At 45.9% G+C, this 18,839-nt stretch overlaps 1 protein-coding gene across 1 annotated transcript in view; it reads right to left on the bottom strand.

Moving 5' to 3' along the window:
• Positions 1–18,839, bottom strand: part of EIF4ENIF1 (eukaryotic translation initiation factor 4E nuclear import factor 1) — an 85,029-nt gene that overhangs the window by 24,388 nt on the left and 41,802 nt on the right. The window contains exons 10-13 of the mRNA XM_082252877.1: positions 10,772–11,004; positions 10,236–10,310; positions 9,923–10,107; positions 6,882–6,951 (exon numbers count right to left, since the gene is read on the bottom strand). Of these exons, the coding sequence (XP_082109003.1) occupies positions 6,882–6,951; positions 9,923–10,107; positions 10,236–10,310; positions 10,772–11,004 (563 nt within the window). The remainder of the gene's footprint in view (positions 1–6,881; positions 6,952–9,922; positions 10,108–10,235; positions 10,311–10,771; positions 11,005–18,839) is intronic.

The raw sequence follows: 18,839 nt of genomic DNA, 5'->3' as shown, positions 1-18,839 counted from the left end.
ACCTTCTTACCTCCTGCTTTAGCAAGAGGCAGCCTAACAGACTTAAGGTCTATCTTGGCTTACCAGCAGAATAGTCTTTGTCCCCTTATTTAACTCAGAGGCCAACTCTAGGCATCAAAAGGTCATCTGATGGACAATTTCTGCATCATCAACGGTCTTATCCACAGCCAAAACACAGTCTTGTGAGCCTATTGCAGATATGAGCTGTCCATTATACTCTGCGTGGGTATGCCGACTCTGGTGAAAGTCGCCAGTGCAACATTTGGCTAAGACCTGTGTGAAGCCCTGTACCAAATATCCAATGTAAGCTGGAAACCTTCATTTTAACAGTAGCCAAAAAGGATTATAGCTAGAGCTTTGAAGACTCCCAAATTAGTTTCCTTTCTTGCAGGTCAAGGAGGTGAAAGACTTATTCTCTCTTTGGTGTGGATTCCCTGACACTGCAACTAGAGCTTCTGGGTTTAAAAAAAAAAAAAAAACACAACACACACTCCACTTTACCCAAAGGAAAATGGGACTCATCCATACTCAGTCACAGCACACTGAATCTCATAACAAAAACACAAAATTAAAGTGGCTTCAGCTCATATCCACCACCTGTGGGAGAATTCTAACTTGTTTTAGTCCTATTTGAGGCTTAATCTTAGAGACTTCCACGATTACGCTCCACATAGGGCGAAACCCACCTCTCCCACGGATAGAGGACATGAACAGAAAAACTAATTTTAAATGTTCATGCGAGAGTCAGTGTGGACAGGCACCAACTCGGGTATTTAGAGCTCCTAGGATGCTACCATAAGGCCCAGAAGAAACACAGAGCCTTTTGGATCTGAGGGTCCTTGAATAGACCATCTTTTCTAGAAAGACAAACTGTAGTTTGTATCCCTTTGAAATGATAGGAATCTGGGATCCAGACTGGCTCAAATGGCAATAGACTGTCAATACCACCCCGCATATGGCACCCCATCATTGTGAAGAGGGATCCTGGGTAGGCATTGTGGTCCAAAAACTCGCAATGAAAAAACGAAATCCATTAAATCTTGATTATGGAGGTTGACACCTGGGGTTGTTCTAAAGCCAAGTTTTTTTTACCCTAAATGTAGCCTGCATATTGGAAAAAAAAAAAAAAAAAAACCTGCTAGTTGCTGGCCAAGCAGGTCTGATCAGAATCACTGGAAAAGCCCCCCACACTAGGCAAGAAAAGCTTAATTTCTTCACTTTGAGCCATAGCAAAAAAAGGAAGCAAGGAAATCCCAGCAAATTAAGGGAATCCCTCTAGGGCCACCAAGTACAGAAGTAAACGCGCAAATTGGAAGACTTTCCTTTTTACTTTTCTGGGGACAGCCTAAAAACTGGATTTTTCTAAGAATTTAATGTAAAATCCTTTTCTCTGAAGTCTGACACAGCTCTTATATTTCCTTTAACATTGGATTATGCAGCCCCTAGGCACTAGTACCCCAGTAGTAGGCAAGAAAAAAATAAAACCAACAGTTTACCACGCCTACGGGGGCTGTCCCTATAGGCATAACCCCACACACCCTGCTCCAGCATACCAGTTTCGTTGCAGCAGTAAGACACAAACCATCCCCACATCAGAGGGGCGGGTGCTGCGTCTGTCAATGGACTTCAGAGAAAAGGATTATACAGTAATTTCCTATAAAAATCCAGTTCATCGTCCATTGACAGACACAGCTCTTATGCTCCTTATACCACTGGGACATCCCAAAGCAGTGCAGGCATGAGGGGTGGGAAGAACGCAAACCAAATAGTTAACGTAAACTCCAAAGGCTAAACTTAGCCAACTGAGTAACATGAAGATCAGGAACAGGAGCTCACCCATGAAAGAAAAAAAAAAACCCTAAAGAGAAACAAAACGAGTCTTTTAAACTGCAGCCTTTAAAACCTTGTGGCCAAAGGATGCATCCGAAGAGAACAAATCCACCTTGTAGAATTTTGTAAAATGTGTGCACAGATGACAGACGCCGCCTTACAAACTTGCACTACTGAGGCCTGATGGCAAAAAGCCCAAGAAGCGCTCAGCGCTCTAGTAGAATGCGCCTTCGCAGGGAAAGGAGGAACCTGACACTTCAATCGATAAGCCTGAACAACCGCCGGCCTAATCCATCTGGATAGAGTCGCAGCAGAAGCAGCCAAACCTTTACGAGATCCCTCAGTAAGGACAAAATTTTTTCCAGCATTTTATCATTTAGTCCTAAACATAATGTAAAGATAAGTATATGTGACATACTATCTTTACATTATGTTTAGGACTAAATGATAAAATGCTGGAAAAAAAGATTTAACTGTATTTTTAAGGCTAAGATTGCACACAAAGCTGACGTCTTAGAAGCAACTCATCACCCTTTCAGCACCTTTTAGACACCATTGACCCCTCAATAGTCATTGCACACCTCAGAACATTGCCTGAGCAGAGTTCACTACAACTGTCATTCTACACCTTAGGATATCAGAGAGACCCCAAATCTTTGCCACAACTGTCTTAACACTTCAGAAAAATCTGGGGCATCATCAATATACACACCTTGATGTCGTTAATGCAGGCCAGCGAGCTCCTGGAGCACAGCACATGTCTGTGTGAAACAGGGCCAGTGCCACGCTTCCTTCAGGACCTCCCTCGACTCTAAGCTGAGCCGCGCTGAGAAGAGGGAGGTGGCCAGTGGGTGGAGAGTTCTAGGCGCGGAGGACGACTTGGAACTCGATTCGGAGTCTGAGCCCGCGCTCTGGCTGCTGTCACCGGCGCTGACGTCACATCACTGGTTGCTAGACGCCAAACAGCAGGCCATACTAGCCACCAGTTTCCGCGACGCGCAGGCAAGGAAGTAGAGCGAGGTGAGGCCCAGGCAGCACAGGGAGGAGGAGGGAAGATAGCGACTCTGGGCTAATATTTGTAATGCCCACGACACCAATTCTGACTCTGGACTCATGGAGTCTTTGGGTCTTCCACATCAAGTCTCAAGTAACTTGTTTGCAAGTCAAAGTCAAATCATATTCATACTTTAATCAAGCAAGTCCTGAAAATCTCGACTCAAATCGGACTCAAGTCAAGTCCTGTGACTAGAGTCCCCCACCTCTGCCTAAAAGTCTCAGTGACCGTCCGGTAATTCCTGATCGCCCAAACCACATCCAGAGTGCAAAGCAATTTCGTTGGGATGCTTAGGCTTCAGACAGTGAAGGCAACACAATGTCTTAATTTAGATGGAATCAGACACCACCTTAGGGAGAAAAGACTGATTAGGTCGGAGTACCACTTATATCTCTGTGGGCCACCAAATAAGGCAGACAGGACAGCGCCGCCAACTCAGACTCTGCGGGCAGAAGTAATTGCCACCAGAAAAGCAACCTTCTGGGATAAAGCAAGCAGAGAAATCTCCCTAATGTTCTCAAAAGGAGGCTCGTACGATTTCCACATACAAAACTAAATCTTCCTAGAAATGGCCTTCAACAGGGTAGGAATTACAGATTCAGAGAGACCCCTATCTCTCAACACCTGCCCTTCAACATCCATGCCGTTAAAGCCAGCGACCGTAAAGCACGATGGAAGATCAGTCCCTGGGACAGCAGATCCTCTCTCAGAGGAAGTCTCCATGGAGGATCGGTGACCAATTTTACTAGGTCTGCGTACCAAGACTGAAGAGGCCAGTCTGGGGCCACCAGAACGACCCGATACTGGCTCCAAGGAGCCACCATGGCGTCTGTGGCATCGGCCAGAGGATGCCGAGACCTGGCCACAAACCTCTGGACTTCTTTGTTGAGGCGACTTTGTTGAGGTGAGATGCAAACAGGTCTCCCTCCGGAGTTTCCCACCAGACACACAGGTGATGAAACACCTCTGGATGAAGGGACCACTCCCCTTGATCCAATACCTGAAGAAATGTGGAAAAGAACCGGAACATTGTCTTCCGCCCAGGCCACCTCCTCGGCCGCCAGGACACTCTTGGTGCCCCCTTGATGATCACTTTTTGGCGCAACAAGGCCAATACCGGGGCCAGTACCTCGATAAAGACTCTGGGAGTGGAGGCGTGACCAAAGGGTAACGGCACAAATGGAAGAAAATGCTCCTCTGCCCCCGCAAAGCAGAGGATCCACTGATGTCACCCGTAAATGGGGGGGGGGGGGATGTGTAGATACACATCTTTGATATCAATGGAGACCAGAAAATCCCCCTGATTTAAAGACACTACCCCCAACTGAATGGATTCCATTCAAAACTTCTGCACCCACACAAAACGGTTCAGAGCCTGGAGGTCAAGGATTGGACACACCTTGCCCTCTTTCCTGGGCACTTTGAACAGGTTTGAAAAGAAACCTTGAAACCGTTCCTGTGGAGGAACCGGCACAATCAGATCCTGCACTGCGTCCTGGAGATCCTGCAAACGATCCAGAGACAGGCAAAGATTTGATTGAAAGAACCTGTTCGCTGGACGGGACTGCAATTCAATCTTGTACCCGGAAAAAATCAGTTTGTGAACCCATTTGTCTTTAAAGGAAGTCCAGGGTTCCTGAAAGAAGCGCAGACATCCCCCACGCCAGAAACGGGTGAGGGCGCCCCTTCATGCTGAATAGGACTTGTCCACAGAACTGGACTGGCTGGTCTTGCATGACCATGGCTTTTTAACCCCTCCAGAAGCCCTGAACGGCTTACCTTTTTCTTGTGCCCCTGTGGCACAGAAAAAAAAAAAAAAAATACACGTCTATGAGCAGTGTAAGAAGGCTCCCCCCGCTTACTACAGGGTGGCTTACTTTGGAGGATTGAGGAGGAAGAAGAGTACTCTTCCCACCAGTTAGACCCTTGATCAACTCATCCAGCGAGTCACTAAATGATCACTCTCCCAGGAAAGGGAGATCTGTTAAGGCTTCCTGGAACACCAGGGCCTAGGCCATCTGGTCCATAAGTTCCATCAGCTCCGGGGAAACCAAGTCAGCATCTAGGTTCCCCTTAAAAATGTTTATCCATTCCGTAACAGTCTGATACCAAAACAGACACAAAAATCAGTTTCAGGAATGAAGCCGCCAACACATGAAGGTGGCAGGAAAGGGATTCCACCCTCCTGTCCACCGGTTCCCGTAAACACCAGGGAATCTTCCACAGCACAATAGTAGATTTGATCAACCTGGATACAGGATGATCCACCTTAGGCGGTAGCGTCCAACGGTTCGAAACAGTCTCAGCAAAGGAGTAACTGTTTAAAGCGCTTAAGCACTAGCAAGTGCTTGATGCGCCATTGTTCATTAACTAGATCATGAAAATTCTTGGGACAGGGAAACCTTCAGATTTTTGGGTTTTGCGGGAGCCAAAGCACATCCGTGTCCCTGCCGGTGTGGGCTCATCTGCCATTGTTTAAAGTTTCCCTTACTGAAACCATCAGGGCTTCCACCAAAGCACGTTACCGCGCTGCAGCCAAAGAGGACAGGTCTTCACCATACGATTGAGAGAACAGCGATCCCTCAAGGAGGGGGGACCCCACCGATGACGGTGACAGTGGCCATTTTCAGCTATTAACCTTTTTCATCACAAAATCTACCTTGGTCACCAGGCTTTCCAGTGCTGCTGAAATCAAGCCAGTGAGTGCGATCCGGAAGGTCCGGTAGTCGCACAAAGGGGGTCTGAAGGTAAAACCATTGCCTGGGACTCCATAATTAGTGCAAAAGAAAATAGGTGTACTGTCTCTTTAAGAGCACAGTGCGGTCCCCACCGCCGATCACCGCGGTATGTGGAGTCCCCCTTAAATATATGCAGATAAGAGTGCGTAGGGGTATGCCCACAGAGACCCCAGTACTTTACCACCTCACTGAGAAACCTCCAGAGCCGATGTGTGCAGCAGGAGAGTGAAGTGAAAGTCCCAGGATAGGACATCAACCTGGATAGAACGTGAAAGGTCACTCTGCATGTGTAGCTCCATGGAGCTACACAAAAATGGCTGCCAATGCAAGTCTAAGGGAAGCACAGGGAAAATGGCTGCACCATGCAAGTCAATGGGGAGAAATTATTCTATGCTCTCACTCAAGATGGCAACCCCCACGACGCGCCATGCGGTCACTAGACCCAGCAGGAAAAGGGTACCATTTTCACCCCCCTCCCCCAAGGGTGCCCGGCGCCACAGCAATAGCGTGACGCCCCCCCCCCCCCCCCCAGGTGAAAACCGCAATAAGGGCAGGGGGGGCAAGGCTAGGGCCAGGGGGATCTTTTAGGAAGCACCGGTCCCAAAATCCCCAGGAGTGAGCCAATGACCACACCCCCCCCCCAGAAGACTTAGGGATATGGGGGGTTTGCATTTACTTACCATACCATGGACCGGGTGGGCTTCGCTCCGGATAGACCACCTCCCACCCGGAGTGGGGGTGCGGCAACTCAGTTTCAGGTCATGGCGTCCCAGCGAGAAAACCACTCGCAGGCTCGTCCCCATCCAAAACCGGGGCTCTGTCGTGGTGAGGCCTAGTGCGGGACTATAACCTGCTCACTCTCGTAGTGCTTTTAGTCATCTTTAAGGGCTTGGCAAACCTAAACACGACCTCAGACGTCTAAAAGAACATGACCCACTGGGACAGTCAGGGTCTCAGTAAGTAGGAAATAGCCGAGCCATATTTCTGGTAAAACTATGGTGTAGTGGGGTACTGCTGAGCAATTGCCTCAGTGGAGAAAACCCTCAACAGGCATCACACAGATTTTCATTCTGAAAATTCCAGAAAGCTGAAGATCTCCAAAAAACTTTTACATCTGGTGCGCTATAGAGCAGAATGGAGGATCCAATCCGGTCCGCCTGAAAAAACCTTTCCACTGAATACATTAATTTAGTATAGACTGAAGACCTGAAAACTCTAGGTCAAGCATGTGAGTGAAACTATAGAATGAAAGGCTCTACCTGTGCCATGACTGGGCTGTCAGCCTTGGGCATTCCAGTGGGAAACGGTTCTCCTAGAAGCTGTTGAGGACTAGAAGGAAAACCTGTATGGAAGGTAAATAAAAAAATATAAAACAAACAAAAAAAACAAAAAAAAAAAAAAACAAACGGCTTCATGCACAGGTAGATCTTGTGGTAGGGGATGCAGCCTACATGGAAACCAAGCTGGAACTAGGTCCAGCTCTATAGCTGGGTGAACAATTCAATAATAATTTAAAGTATAACTACAGGCAAAACTGGTTTCCATTTTGGACAGAGTAAAGAAAGGTTATACAAGCAGTCAAGACTTTTGCCATCTGTGTCCCATTAGAGATGTACCCTTACTTCCTGTCCTTTATCCAAAAATAGGAAGTAAAAAAGTAAAACCTTAAAAATTAAGGAAATTCCTTGAGGCTCCCTACAGGTCACCAGAACTAGTGTCCCCATTAAAAGATTTCCCCTTAATTACTTTTCTTGGAACAACTCAAATTTGGGGCGCTTTCATTTTTTAAGCAGTAAGTTAGTTTAGGGTGATCAAGGTTTCACATTTTGAAGTATAAACAAATACAGAACTGGTTCTCCACTATACTGCTAGAGAACTTTACGTTTTCCCCCAATGGATAGCTACCTATATTGTGACCCTTTTAAACACCCAAAGCTATGGTTACTGAGGCATATGTTCAACCTTGCCCCACCTATGCCAGCTTTGGCTCTATTATACATGAAATACAACCACAACGCGCATAATTCTTAAATTTGTTTGTTACAAATTGTAATAAGCATTTTTGCTAGAAAGTCACTTAGAACACATACTATAGCAAAGACCCTAGAGAATAAAATGGTGGTCATTGCAATATTATGTTACGCTGTACTTTTGTAGTGGCCTTTAATCACTTGCCTACTAGGCCTATTTTTGACATTTGGTGTTTATAAGCTAAAATCAGTTTTTGCTAGAAAACTACTTAGAACCCCAAAACATTTTTTTTTTTTTTTTTTTTTAGCAGAGACCCTAGAGAATAAAATGGAGATTGTAATATTTTTTATCACACCGTATTTGGGCAGCGGTCTTCCAAACGCAATTTTGGAAAAAAAAATCACTTTTTTGAATTAAAAAATAAGAATCCAGTAAAGTTAGCCCAATTTTTTTCCATAATGTGAAAGATAATGTTACGCCGAGTAAATAGATACCCAACATGTCATGCTTCAAAATTGCACACGCTCACGGAATGGCGACGAACTTTGGTACTTAAAAATCCCCATAGGCGACAATTTAAAAATTTCTACAGGTTGCCATCTTAGAGTTACAGAGGAGGTCTAGGGCTCAAATTATTGCTCTCGCTCTAACGATCGCGGCGATACCTCACATGTGTGGTTTGAACACCGTTTCCATATGTGGGCGGGGTTTCCGTGTGCGTTCGCTTCTGCGCGCGAGCCAACGGGGACAGGAAGCTTTAAATTTTTTTTTTTTTTTTTTTTTACTATTTATTTTATTTATTATTTAAAAAAAAAACAAAAAAAAAAAAAAAAAAAAAAAAAGGACCTTTAAGCCGGTTTCTCGGCAACAACGTTTGCCGACGCTCCGGTCCTCCAAGGCAATAGAGTAGAGTGAGGGCAAGCTTGCCCTCACTCGACATCCTGTCTGTGAGGATCCGGGACCCGATCGTTTTCCCCGCTGCCGGCGGGTCCGGTAAGCAGGGGAAGAGGACCGGGACGCAGCGGGAGGGGGAGGGGGCACCCCTTCCGCCATCCCGGAGGGTGATCTCACGGCGAATCCGCCGCTGGGACCACCCTTACCGGAAAGCCCATTGCCTGCAGTTTAAAAAATACCAGGGTTATGGCAGCTATCTGCTGCCATAACACCGGTATTTAGCTTTAAACTCAGGACGTATATGTACTATGGGCCGGTGTTGAGGTGGTTAAATGCATTATTTGGGGGGGGGGGGGGATCCACTTAAACAAACTTTTGGGAAGAATGTGAATGATGTTACGCCCAGTGCATAGAGACCCAATAGGTCAAGCTAAAAAAAATTGCTCACTTGTGGAATGGCGACAAACTAAGGTACTTAAATCGCCACAGAGACATTTAAAGTTTACCCATTTAGAGTAAGGAGGTCTTGCACTATAATTCTCGTTCTTGCTCACGATTGCGGTCATAGCTCAAGTGGTTTGAGCACTGTTTACATTTGTGGGCGCGACTTCGGTATGTATTCGCTTCTGTGCGTGAGCACAGGGGGATAGGGTGCTTTGAATTTTTTTTTTTTTTTTTTCCCCCCCTTGGGGGTAACCTTTATTGTTGTCAAAGAACATAAGCATCCCCTGTGACAGTAATAGGCAGTAATCTTTATGGAGAATCTGAAAGACCCCAGACCCCTCCTCTGCACTTGAAATTAAAAAGTAAAAAAACACCACGCCAAAAATCAGTGTTTTTGAATCCTTTCAGTTTTTGAAAACTTGCGCTGTGGGCCTTCCCAAGAAAACCGGAAGCGATATCATGACATCGCTTCCAGGTTACTACATCTGAGACCCAATCAAAGCAGATTCTGGCTTTTCTCTGGTCTCCAGCCAGCTGGCGGGTGTACCGGCTGGCCGCTTGGGTCTTACGGTGGGTCGGGAGAGCCCAGGCGATCAGCGGCATCCCCTGCTGCCTGTAACAGCCAAGCAGCTGCTAAGCCACATCGGTTATTACAAGAGCCGACACAGTCCGCTCCAAAAAGGGTACCAGGGTGAGGTCTGCACTTGCAGGCATCCCTTCCGGTACAACTACTTGAAGCCAAATGACTTACAGGTACGAGATTTGGCGGTAAGTGGTTAAACTTCAAAGCTGCTTCCATTGTTGTGGCCCGCAGGGGCACGACTGGTGTAGAGACACTCCCATGTCTTGCAAAGCAGTACATGTGTCTCCTCTGCAAAATCTGCAAATACCTCTAAACCAGTTTTGAATTCATATGGAAACTGTGGGTGAGCACCTAGGCATTTAAACAGAGTGCTGTGGCTACCCTTGGAAAGCACAAATCCCTATATACTTGCCTAGTGGAGAAGGTACTCTATTTCGAAGATAGTCTGCAGAGGAGGCACGTGTGGGGAACACTTGTGGCATCTGAGGAGAAGGTGTCCGTTGCCTTAGCATAGACACTGTAGGATCCAGAGTCCCCATAACATTGTTGAGGACACTAGAGGACGGATCAGGAATTGAAGGGCCAAGAAGCTCCTGTCCAAAACAAGGAAAAGCAGTTAGCCATTACCAACACCGACTAGCAAGTTCGCTCATATTCTGAAAATGGTCACCTTGAAATAACCCCCCCCCCCCCAACAACCAACAATTCCTGAACACCGTACCTGAAGAATATTTCTCTGAAGAGGAGATTGACTTGCAACATCAGAGGAGGGCATCAAATGGCCATCTAGGGTCCGCTAAAGAATCAAGGCGTTAAAATGACTAGATTAAAAAACACTGAAGGTTTAAAGTTTTAGCCTAACTCTCCACCAACTGCACCCAGAGTGACATTCCTGTGAAACAAGTGAACACACCAGTATAAAAATTAAAAAAAAAAAAAAAGGAGGGGAGGGGGGAAATTTCATAAACCAGGCATGATATGTCACATTAGCAGGAGAGGAATAAGTGCGATATTAATGTCAACGGCCTCCTTAACATCACCAGAAACAAGCTGACTCAACAACGTCAAGTACAAGATTAAAAACACATTAAAGCTACGTCCAAAAAAATCCACGTCCGACACTAATGAGGTGCACAGAAGAAGCAGACAGTGCGTTACTTCAAGCCGCATACAAGGAGCTGACAATCTTTCCCAAACACCTACAATATCTGGAGCTCAGTCACCTTCTGAAACTTTGCTGGTGCATCAAACACTTACATTGACTTTGGGTTGGGAAGGCAGCGTCCCACTTGCCTTCATGCTGCTTACAAGTTTGTTAAAAGCAGACATATCACCATCCTTCTGTAATTTCCTTGGGCCAGTCATAGCAGTCAATGCTTCCTCCAGTTGTTCAGCCATAAAAGGAGTTGCAATCTTGTTCTCTTGCTCTACTTTCAAACCTTTAAGTCCAGCTTCAACCTGTTCCACTGACAATGCCACCCCAGAATGTGCTACATTTGGAAGAAAGAAAAAAAAAAAAAAAAAAAAAAAAAAAAAGTCAGGAATGTTTAGAGCAGCTGATGTTAAGTTACTACCACAAAAGGATTCCACGCTTTGCCTTGATTGAGAAAATATGGAATGTGCCAGACCTTTCTAATCCAGTAACACCAATTCCTTGTGTGTCAAAAAAAAAAAAAAAAAAAAACCCCACACACCACAGCCAGTACAGTAGGCGACATTGACTCGGAGAGAGGGCATATCAAGGCTCAGGGCCAAGTATGAATGCTGTGGGCCAGGGGAGGACAATGTATAAAATGGGCTCCATCCATTTAGGCTAGCCTTAACGTTTATTGGAGTACAGTGCCAGCGACATCAGTGGAGAAACCAAGCACTGGGTTTCCCGAAGGAGTCCGCCAGCAAAAAACTGAAAAATCTTAGTCTTCATGGAGAAAGGGGGAAAAAAAAAAAAAAAAAAAAATTCGATCCATTTGTATGAGGATTACAGCTAGATAGATAGGAGCAGTACAAGGTAAGAACGAAGCTTGAGATGGTTGTGCGGTCACACAATGGGTAGTGAGAGCATCAGTGTTTTTGCCGACAGTCAAATTGGCTTAGAAGTACATACATATATACATACACACACACATACCATTGAGTGTACCTCTCTGAAGGACAGAATGAATTAGGTCAGGACATAAGGGCCCAATGTGAACATAAATTGGGAGACATCTATCCCCCTCAAAGGGGTGTGGGGGTTTCTGAGCAGGCCCCATGAGCTTAGCCTTTAGGGGCCTGGCATTAAAGGAAAGGATCTATAGTAGGACTCCCTCAGGAAATGAATTGTCCACATGGCATGGGAGGCCCAAAATGTTATCGCAGCAAGGGGAGAATTCATCTGGTCTTGGCTACAGTACCTGGGTTATGATTTTGTTAGCCCTCCACCTGAGTGTCCCAACCTTCAGGTTATGAGGCTCACTTTTGTACTTTGCGAAGGAGATAAGAAAAAGGGGGGGGGGGGCGCGCTCGACGGAAGGATGAGAAGATCTTTTATAAAGCAGGGGGTCTCTAAACTATGGCCCTCCAGTTTGTTTAGGAACTACATGTAGTTCTGCAACCAACAGCTGAAAGGCCATAGTTTGGAGCTCCCCGATCTATAAGATCAGGGAAAGTTCACCGTAGGATTTCTCCATGCCTGGTCTGGGCAATAGCTGGCTGCAGGGCTGATCCTGCCAAGGCACAGGAGGGATTTTAGGTCTTCAGATGCTCATTAAATCCTCAAAAGAGACAGAATACCAGCATTAGAAACAGATTGGCTGTACCCACACTGGAACTCCCCTTCCACAGGGTACAAAGCAAAAACTATTGGGGGGGGGGGGGATAGCCTCTGAGATGGGCCAATCACATAAGGCCTATGCAGCTTGATCCCGAACAGGCAAAGGATTTCAGGGAGTAAGAGTGTGCAATTAGAGATGCACTGACATTTCGGCAGCTGAAGCACATAGCTGAAAATAGCGTCACTGGCATTTTGCCGAGTGAAAAAAAAAAAAAAAAAAAAGGCGTCAATACCACATGATTTTATCGTGCTTATGATTTTTCATGGGTCGTGTGACTCAAAAGCTGCATCAAAAAAAATGTAACTGGTACGTTATTGATTTGTTTAAATTAATTTCAACAGGGAGGTGCATTTTTTTAAATGGACCAAAAAAATGCAGCAAGCAGGATTTTTACAAGCACAACGGAAGCGCAACACTTGGGCGTTTCCTCAGGGCCTACAGTGAAATTTGCACCATTTGTCAAACGTGCTCCAGTACACCTGTAACCCACCATTACCAAGTGCGGAGCTTCCCCTGTAATGCTATCACGTGCACACAAAAAGCTGTAGCTAGTGACCAGGTTGTCAGTAATCATAGTTCAGCCATGATAGTCTTGCAGCAGTGATCTTACTCCCTCCTCATAGAATGCATAGGTTTTACACTTCAAAAAAAAAAAAAAAAAAGCCGTTCTCCACTCCGACATCAGAAGCCAGTGCTTAGGCCTGTGCAGAGCTGTAAACGGCTAATGGAGGCGTGGCAGGAAGTCTGTTTCTGCTTAGGCCTATCCTAAAACCATGACCAAATCAATTAAGGATACATAGCATTCCATAAAAGGATACCCAGAACCAATGGGGATCGTAAAGGCAGAGGCGACCTCTGCCCAATTCAAAAACTTACCAAATCCACACACAATTCATAAACTCAGATGGGAACATGACACATTAAAAAATATATAATTGAATGAGAAATGTCATACTGAACGAATCAAGGTCACACATGTTCACAACTAGCACATATAGAAGGCAAGATAGCGGTAAGAAATTCCCTGGGTGACAAGCATATCTGAGCTACCCTTTGTTTGGTATCCCTGGTCACAAATTTCAATGCTGAATAATAAAGTTTCAAGAATGCAACCGGAACATATTGGAAGATCTGAATAGTGGTATAAAACTTGTCATTAGCCCAGGACAGCCCGTAGACACCGTTTTGTCAGGGGCATCAACAACCCCTTTGATCCCAGGACAGTTGTGAGTTCTCCAACCATCAAATCAGGAACATCTGTCAAGCTTGAGAACAGAACACCTGGTTCATCGACTGAACTCTGAAAACACCCAGGGCATTGATAGGTATCCTCCCTGATCAATTCTACCTTTTCTCCATTGCTGAATCAGGTCCATTTCTTTAAAAACTTTTCTATAAAAAAAGGGTAACACCTTATCCCAAAAAAAAAAAAAAAAAAAAACACTGTCTCTTGACTGCTACTGTATAGGATAAATCCAATGAACAATCCTGCCTGTGGTGACTCAGGCGATTATTCTAAAATTATATTTGGTATTGCTAGGATCACAAGCTTCCTCCTGCTTGGTACAACGTGGTGGCAGTTAAAGGGTTCACTGCTTATTTAGCCCAGTGACAATCGCCCTCAGGACTGCTGACACCTAGCTTGTGGTTCTGAGTTGGAAAATCTTTATACAGGGTGCAGCTGAGTGTGGCACGGTCACGCAAGTGACAGCGTGGTGCGAGATTGGCCAGTCCTTTGTCATGTTTTAGTGAGGGAGGCAGGGATCAGATACCTGCGTCCCGTCACAGTGCTTACAAAAAAGGATGCATACTGAGGGGGGATTAGCATGAAGGAATTGCAATAACCCAGGCACTGAGCTGTAGTGGCTGTCTTAAGAGTTTCAGGCAACATGTGAGACCGCAAACATCAGCTTGCATCGTCAGCAGAAATGGATGGAATTGCCCAGTTAGGAGTCCGAGCACAGAGAACCTGGAACTTTAAGCAAATCAGCAATCCAAACATGTTAAGGCCACAAATACCTAAAAAAAAAAAAAAAAAAAAAAAAAAAGGAAGGAAGCTAGAACCACGGATGGTTTGAAAAAACCCCACAGACATTGGGGCAAGCTCGAGAAAGAGAAAGAAAATATATACACATACATACATGCATACCTACATACATACATACACCTGCAAGAAAAAAGTATGTGAACCCTTTGAAATGATATGGATTTCTGCACAAATGGTCATAAAATGTGATCTGATCATCTAAGTCACAACAATAGACAATCAGTCTGCTTAAACTAATAACACACAAAGAATGAAATGGTTCAATGTTTTTATTGAACACACCATGTATATATTCACAGCGCAGGTGGAAAAAGTATGTGAACCCCTAGACTAATGACATCTCCAAGAGCTAATTGGAGTGGGATGTCAGCCAACTGGAGTCCAATCAATTCGATGAGATTGGAGGAGTTGGTTACAGCTGCTCTGCCCTATAAAAACAAACCAGTTCTGGGTTTGCTTTTCACAAGAAGCATTGCCTGATGTGAATGATGCCTCGCACAAAAGAGCTCTCAGAAGACCTACGATTAAGAATTGTTGACTTGCCTAAAGATGGAAAGGGTTATAAAAGTATCTCCAAAAGCCTTGCTGTTCATCAGTCCACAGTAAGACAAATTGTCTAAAATATGGAGAAAGTTCAGCACTGCTGCTACTCTCCCTAGGAGTGGCCGTCCTGTAAAGATGACTGCAAGAGCACAGCGCAGACTGCACATTGAGGTGAAGAAGAATCCTAGAGTGTCAGCTAGAGACTTCCAAAAGTCACTGGCAAATGCCAACATCCCTGTTAGCGAATCTACAATATGTAAAACACTAAACAAGAATGGATTTCATGGGAGGATACCACAGAGGAAGCCACTGTTGTCCAAACAAAACATTGCTGCACGTATATAGTTTGCACAAGAGCACCTAGATGTTCCACAGCAGTACTGGCAAATATTCTGTGGACAGATGAAACCAAAGTTGAGTTGTTTGGAAGAAACACAACACTGTGGCGAAAAATAGGCACAGCACACCAAAACCTTATTCCAACTGTGAAGTATGGTGGTGGAGGCATCATGGTTTGGGGCTGCTTTGCTGTGTCAGAGCCTGGACGGATTGCTTTCAAAATAAAAATGAATGCCCAAGTTTATCAAGACATTTTGCAGGAGAACTTAAGGCCACCTGTCTACCAGCTAAAGCTCAACAGAAGATGGGTGTTGCAGCAGGACAATGACCAAAAGCATAGAAGTAAATCCAAAACAGAATGGCTTAAACAGAAGAAAAGTCTGAGTTATTACCCGATAACTCCCTTTCCAGGAATCCTCCAGGACGGTCACATGAGAGAGATGGCTCCTCCTACAGGAAACACAAGCACAGTTAGATTTAAAAGGCTACCCCTCAGTTGTAAAAAGATGAACTGGATAGCTTCGGCAAATAGCCCAACATATTATAGACAGTCGACTAACCAATAGGGCGGGGGTCCACCGTCCTGGAGGATTCCGGGAAAGGGAGTTATCAGGTAATGACTTGGGGAAAGTCTGAGTTATCCTCCAGGATGGTCACATGAGACCCCAACGATGCGTACCTAGGGTGGTACTACTGCCTGGAGAACTTTTCGACCGAAGGATAGATCCTGGGCGGAGACCAGATTGACCCTGTAGTGTTTGGCGAACGTCAAATCGCTGGCCCAGGTGGCTGCTCTGCAGATTTGATCTGCTGAGGCCCCAGCCTTTTCTGCCCAAGAAGTGGATATGGCTCAAGTGGAGTGAGCCTTGATGCCTGCCGGTAAACTCTGGTTTTGAGCGGTGTAGGCTGCACCGATGGTCATTCTGATCCATCTGGCTATGGAGAACTTTGAGGCAGCTTTACCCCTCTGAGTGCCTCCGAAAAGAATGAATGAATGAATAAATAAGCTGGATGACTTCCTGACCCCTTTGGTGACTTCTAGGTAATGTAGAATGCACCTCTTGACATCCAGCGTGGCAAAGGCTTCCTTCCCCGGAGAGGTTGGGTTTTGGCAAAATGAAGGAAGAATCATTTCCTGAGAACGATGAAATGCCAAGGACACCTTCGGAAGGAAGAGAGGGTCTATCCTGAGGATTACCTTATCTGGGAAGATAGTCAGAAAAGGTTTCTTGATGGAAAGGGCCTGTAGACCACTCACCCTCCTAGCGGAGGTGATTGCTACCAGAAAGGCCGTTTTCAAGGTAAGGTTCTTCAAATTACAGTCCATTATAGGCTCAAACGGGGCTTTGGTGAGCACCTGCAATACCAGTGCTAGATCCCAGGGGGGCCACACTGAGGTTTTTGCTGGGCCGGGCTCTTTCAATGGATCTGAAGAACCGCTTCACCAGAGGATCTTCGCCTATGGTCCTTTCCAGGAAAATTGACAGAGCTGCTGCTTGCATTTGAGTGCTTACTGCCAGACCTTTGTCAATGCCTTCAAGAAAGAAATCCAACACAGTGCTGAAGCTACGCAGTTTCCTGTTATTGGGTTCCATTTTTGATCTGTATGTTTTCCATACCTTGTTATAAATTTTCCTAGTCACAGGTTTCCCGCTTTGGAGCAGGACCTCCCGTGACCCTGGGACAGTCCTTTGTTCAAAAGAACGTTCCGTTCAGGATCCAGGCTGCTAGCTTTAGCGTCTGGCTGGGAGAGTGATGTGCCCCCCCTTGTGCTAGAAGGTCGCTCTGAGCCGGCAGGATCCAGGGATCTTCTTCCACCATTTTCTGTAATGGGGTGAACCATGCCTGTTTCAGCCAAAAGGTGCCATTAGGAACACCCTTGGCCCTTTCCAGGCGGATTTTCCTGATTGTTCTGGGGATCAATTGGATTGGTGGACAAGCATATGCCAGATTGAACCTCCAGGGGAACCCCAGGGCGTCTATGCCCAGTGCGTTCTTTTCTTTGTGTAGAGAGAAGAATTTTACCACTTTGTTGTTTTCGGTGGCGAAAAGGTCTACTTCCGGGGTCCCCCACTTCTGTACCAGTGTATTGAAGATTTGCTGGTTCAGTTCCCATTCTGCTGGGTCCAGACTCTTCCGGCTCAGGAGATCCGCCAGCACGTTGGCTGACCCTTATGTGTACAGCTGAGAGGGATAGTAAGTCTGCTTCTGCACCTGCCAGAATGTCGTGGGCTATCCTCATCAAGTGTTTTGGAGCAAGTGCCACCCTGGTGGTTGATGTAGGAAACAGTCGCGATGTTGTCCGACAGGACCTGGACGCGTTTTCCTATGGTTTCTCCCTAAAAACCCTTTCAGGGCCTCTCCGACGGCCGCTAGTTCTCATGTTTGAGGATATCTCTCCCCAGATTGGCACCATGTGCCTTGCCTTACTTGGTGTCCTATGTGTGCCCCCCAGCCGAAGAGGCTCGGATCTGTTATTCTGACTTGGGTGGTGGGCATCCAGATTCTTCCCTGGGAAAGGGAGTCTTCCCTTAGCCACCAAGTCAGCGATTTCTTTATGGCTGATGGAATCAAGATTAGTCCGTCCTGCGAAGAGGTCTTCCATTCCAGTGGCTCAGGAGATGACCCTGGAGAGGCCTCATGTGTAGCTGAGTCCACTGTACCGCTGGGATAGCTGCCGACATGAGGCCCAGGACCACCACAGTATCCCTTGAGATTCTGTATAGTTCTATTAGGCGCCTTGTAGCCTCCTTGAGTTTTGTTATCTTGCTCTCTGGGAGCAGGATTCTTTGGGACACCATATTTACCTAGTATCCCAAGAATACTATCTCCTGTGAGGGGATTTTGTTGGACTTCTGGGTGTTGATCACCCACCCCAGTGAGGTGAGGAAGTCCTCGTCTAGAGATTCTTCAATACTTCCGACTTTGATTGTCCATAAATAAGAAAGTCGTCTAGGTATGAAATTATTCAAACCCCTTTTACCCGGAGATCCTGGACTACCTCGGCCATGATCTTGGTGAAGATTCTGGGGGCTGAGGTGATTCCGAAGGGGAGCGCCTGAAATTGGAACAGGTGTATCTGTGACCCTGCACGGGTAGCAAACCTTAAGAATTTTTGATGCCTTGGGTGAATTGGAACATGCAAATATGCATCTTGTAGGTCCAAAGTCACCATAAATGCTCCTTCCGGGAGTTCTAACAGGGAAGATGGATTCCATCTTGAACCTCCTGTACCTCACCCGATGATTGAGGTCTTTGAGGTTTAAAATAGGCGGCGTTTGCCCGATGGTTTCAGTCTGAGAAAGACTCTGGAGAAGAAACCTGACAGATGATGCGAAAAAGGTATCTCCTTTACCACCTGTTCTTGTAGGAGGTTCAAGATGGATGCTGCCCAGGCTTCCTTTGCTGGGGATGCTCTCGGTAGGGATGTCGTCCGAAATTTGTGAGGAGGACTTGCTATAAATTCTATTTCGTAACCCTCTCCGATGATCTGTAGTATGAAAGGGTTTGTACAAAATTTCTCCCATTGTGGGACAAAAAAAAAAAAAACACCACAGCTTTCCCCCCCACAGGCCCTCTGGCG

Source organism: Pelophylax lessonae (genome assembly GCF_965119305.1).
Source record: "Pelophylax lessonae genome assembly, chromosome: 1".
NCBI lineage: Eukaryota > Metazoa > Chordata > Amphibia > Anura > Ranidae > Pelophylax > Pelophylax lessonae.
Note: the sequence above shows the minus strand (reverse complement) of the source record. Positions and strands in the feature narration are given on the sequence as shown.